The sequence below is a fragment of the Trypanosoma conorhini genome, assembly GCF_003719485.1.
Source record: "Trypanosoma conorhini strain 025E chromosome Unknown Tco_14.4_contig_00492, whole genome shotgun sequence".
NCBI lineage: Eukaryota > Euglenozoa > Kinetoplastea > Trypanosomatida > Trypanosomatidae > Trypanosoma > Trypanosoma conorhini.
The window spans coordinates 1-3,934 of NW_021704583.1; the positions used below are offsets into that span (position 1 = coordinate 1).

The 3,934-nt window shown below is 51.8% G+C and overlaps 2 protein-coding genes across 2 annotated transcripts, besides 6 other annotated features; both read right to left on the reverse strand.

Moving 5' to 3' along the window:
• The first annotated feature begins 115 nt into the window (after positions 1-115).
• Positions 116-144: a sequence feature (A-rich).
• A 256-nt stretch (positions 145-400) lies between these two features.
• Positions 401-459: a sequence feature (A-rich).
• A 167-nt stretch (positions 460-626) lies between these two features.
• Positions 627-666: a microsatellite.
• A 57-nt stretch (positions 667-723) lies between these two features.
• On the reverse strand, positions 724-2,790 carry Tco025E_06882 (uncharacterized protein; the record flags this gene model as incomplete). The annotated part of the gene is made up of 1 exon (XM_029373750.1): positions 724-2,790. The coding sequence occupies one exon, from the start codon at positions 2,788-2,790 to the stop codon at positions 724-726; it is 2,067 nt and encodes a 688-aa protein (XP_029226115.1).
• A 22-nt stretch (positions 2,791-2,812) lies between these two features.
• Positions 2,813-2,870: a microsatellite.
• A 94-nt stretch (positions 2,871-2,964) lies between these two features.
• Positions 2,965-2,988: a microsatellite.
• A 478-nt stretch (positions 2,989-3,466) lies between these two features.
• On the reverse strand, positions 3,467-3,829 carry Tco025E_06883 (uncharacterized protein; the record flags this gene model as incomplete). The annotated part of the gene is made up of 1 exon (XM_029373751.1): positions 3,467-3,829. One exon carries the CDS (start codon positions 3,827-3,829, stop codon positions 3,467-3,469), a length of 363 nt encoding a protein of 120 aa, XP_029226116.1.
• Positions 3,830-3,898: 69 nt separating this feature from the next.
• Positions 3,899-3,920: a microsatellite.
• Positions 3,921-3,934: the final 14 nt, after the last annotated feature.

A 3,934-nucleotide genomic window follows, 5' to 3' on the forward strand; every position in this document is an offset into this window, starting at 1 on the left:
CCCTGTGATCCCCACTCGCACAGCAGTTCGTACTACTCCCTACAACCTACGCCGTTCACGCAACAACCCCATCCACGTAAAATCTCACGCGTTGAAAATAAGCCAAGGAGGAAGCAAAAAAAAAAAAAAGAAGCAACAAAAAAACACACATGAACAAGGTCATGGAGCAAATTACCCCATGTTCTCCGTCTCTGCTTCGGTAAGCTTTTCTCGCCCTGTCAATAAGAAAGCACGGCAGGCAAGAAACAAACACGCACATGAATTCTTTCGATCTTTTCGTTTTTTTTTTCAATGTGTATTGTTGGGAAAAATGGGTAGGGTGAGGGAAATGTGCCACACACCTGGTCAAGCTTATAAACTGTGACTAACTACCCGCGAGTCCGCTACGGCGGTGGAACGGTAAAAATAAAAATTAAATAAATAAATAATCCAACACAAAATAAGGAAAATAAAGTAAAAGCCGACTTTTCACCACTCAGTGTAACTGTACATGCATCACAAAAACATACACGTTACTTCTCTCTACTATCCTGATATTTTTTTTCATTTCGTTTCTTACTGCGCTTCTTCCTCTTCCTCCGTCGCGGGCTCCATCGCACAAAATTTTCTTGCCTTTCTCTTTGTCTTTGTTATTATTATTATTAGTTCTTTTTTGTTTTTGTTGTTCCTTCATGCGTGGGCATGGAATGGTTCTTGGTCTTGCCTCCCCCCATGGTTTCCCCCTCACAACGAATACGAGGTTACAGGGAGAAACGCCATGCCTGGCCCCACGTTGGCTTGCGGCTGAACAAAACCTTCCAGGGGGCCATGCGAAGCGTAAACAGCGGAGGAAACAATAAATGCCGGAGGTAGCGTCATGCTCGGGGCCTGCTGAAACAGGTATGTCTGCGGCCCATGTTGTTGTTGCTGTTGCTGCTGCGCTTGTTGCTGTTGGAAGCCCATTGCATGGTATTCGGCGGAAGTGGAAGAGTTCAATTGCACTCCTGTAATTCCAGCGACTGGAGTTTGTTGCACAAGGCGGTACTGTGGGGTAGGTGGCATAGGCAGCGAAGTTGCAAGCCGATCCTGCATTGGAAGCGTGAAGGCCGCTCGGTTATGAGGAGATAAAGTGGACACCGACACGGCAGTTTCGCGTGGCAGAGACATGGAGGAACCCCCCTGGGAAGGCATGGCACAAGCCACAGTGGCCTGTAGCAAGCGCTCACGGGGCAAACCTGCATCCCCAGCAGCAGCCACACCTGCAAACGTCGGCACCGGTTTCTGTGGCAGAGAATTGGGGTGCACCCACACACAAGGAATTGCCGAAGGGACAGCCGGGCCATGGCTCACAAACGCAGTGCTGACTCCCCCATTATTTTTGTGGTCCTGTATCGAAAAGGGAGCTGTGGTCACCGCTAGAGACGGAGTCTCCGCAGAAAGAAAACTTGACGGAGGTCGCCGTTGCTGCGTAGACAATGACGTTGCATGAACGTCACGGGTTACAGATAGACCCTTTCGAGCCAAATTTGGCGACAACACCGCGCTAGCTTCAGTTATTGAATTCGTCGTTTGGGATCCTACCACGACGGCAAATTCCCTTTCCAGGATTTCACGGCACACGTGCAGATACCAGCAATCCGCGCCATAGCGACAACCACCTGGTTTACCGTGCAGGCGACAGAGAACCCCACGGCTCAGGGGCCGTTGCGCCGTGCCTGTAACAAAGCGAGTTAGTCCATTCGTAAAGGCCACACGGCTGAGCGGCACCACTACCCCACTGATCACCAAGTTTCGCTTGGCGTTGGCTTTCGCATTCCAGCAATGTGTATTGCAGTCGCCATGAAATGTGCAGCAACATGGAAGGCTATCAACGATCCGGCGCAAGCGTTCTACTACCTCTGGATCCACATGCACCTGGTGGCAGTTGGCGCCTTGGCGACAACGACCAGACTGAAAGAGGAGGCACAAACTTGGATTTTGTGCGCGAACTTCAAGGGCTCTGGTGGGAGAAATCGCGCTGAGTGGCACATGAAGCTTTGAACGCCGTGGATCCACCACAAGAATCACCTTCTCTTTAATCTCCTTGTCGTGCATGCAATCAAACCTCTCCTCTGTGACAGACTCCAGGAACTCTGATGACGCAGAGGAGGGAATGGGGAGCACCTGGGGCATTTCCAGACAGCTCTCGTCGTCCTTCGCCAAGCTGTCCTCCTTAGTGGCATCGGACTTCCAAATACCATCAGCGGCAGTCTCCGGCTGCAGATGGAGCAGTGCGAAAATGTCGCCACCCTCAGCAAGCCAACAGGAGTCTTTTGCTGCTGTCTCATGCTTCGGTGAGGGTGGGGGAGCGCTGGCTGGATCCATGTGGCTGTCATAGTTTGGAAATAAGGGGGCATCGCAGCAAGACTCGGCGGCAGGCCCGACAACCTCGGATCCGAGTGAGGCAAGAAGCTTTTTGGTCCCTGTTTCCCTGAGCACTGCTAAGGCATTGGCGGAATTCTGAAACACAGAAGCTCCAGAGAATGTAGAGGACCCGAGCGTATTCGTGGTCGTCTGGACAGCCTCCGTCAGGCACAAGGAAGAACTGAAAGAGGCCATAAAAGTGTCCTCGTCCTTCGGCATCCTTGACGTGTCCTCGTCTTCTGGAAGATTCTTCTGCCGAAACGAAGGGTCCGCAACATTCGACACAGCACGATGCCCAAAAGCTTCTACAGCAGCGCTTTCCTGCGTGCTTTTACAGGGCCCTTCATTCGCTGGTGCAGTTTCCCCAGAAATAGCGGCGCACATTGCGCCAATACAATTCAATTCCATCGCGACCGGTTACAACACGAGTTTTCTTTTTCTTTTTTGTTTCTCCTGTCTACTTCCTCTTTCTCTCCCTCCTTCCCTTTACGCGCGCCGCCCCTGTGTGAGTGATTTTGGGGGAGTGCCTCACGAATGGCTACTTGCCTCGGAAATTGCAGTACTTGTCCGTCCCTCCTATCTTTGTTGTTGTTGTTGCTGTTGTTGCCCTTTTTTGCCTTCTTTTTTTCCCCCTCGCGCGCGAGCAGCCACAGCAAAGAACAGAAACACCTACGACGCAACACAGCCACCCTTCACCGGCAAAGCGGGGAAAGACCAATAGAAAAAAAAGAAAAGAAGAAAACGGCACACGCACACACAAACACAAAGGTGAGAGAACCGAAGAAAAAGAGGAGGGGTGAGAAAAACGCGTGGCACAGCCCCAAAATGGCGTCGCAATCCCATTGAACACCCACGCATGGGATGTGACGGCTACAAGCCCCCTTCAAGTGTGGTCAGGTCATTCGGCATTCCTGTACAGCGAACCCGGCGAAATGGAAATACATGTCTCACCTCTGACTCATCTTTTGTACAAACAAAAACAACTCCCGGCACAGCCAAGAAGCATCGCCATTGGCAACCTCACTGTCCTTTCCACCACCCCCTCCCAGGTAGGTTTGTTACTTTGGTTCCAACTTTGTCCCCCTCAACACACCAAGGTATTGTGATTGAATTGCTGAGAGCACAACTCCATCTCTGCTTCGACGCTGCGAAGGTCCTCCAGGGAAATGTTGGACTCCATGTTTTTTGTATCATCTAAGCGCCTATTCGAGGTCGCCCCGGACGCGGCAGCCCCGTCGCTAAGATCCTCAATGCCGTACGTTGCTTTGTACCACTCCTCGTACCGCTCCGCGTCGGGGGTGTACATCTGCCGCACTTCATCATTGGCAGCAAAAGCCCTGCGCCACGACGTACAGCGACGCGTTGGAGTGGGCTGCGGAAGCTGCGCTACGTACCCCTGCGTTATGGGCTTGCTAAACAGGAAGCACGCAAGGGTGCGCTGATACATGCCTCTTGACCCCTCTATCCCCTCCGTCTGTTGCGCAGACTATCTGCCTTGGCCATTGGATCGTGAAGCAAAGAAAAAAAAAANAAAAAAAGGGACGCGAAGAAG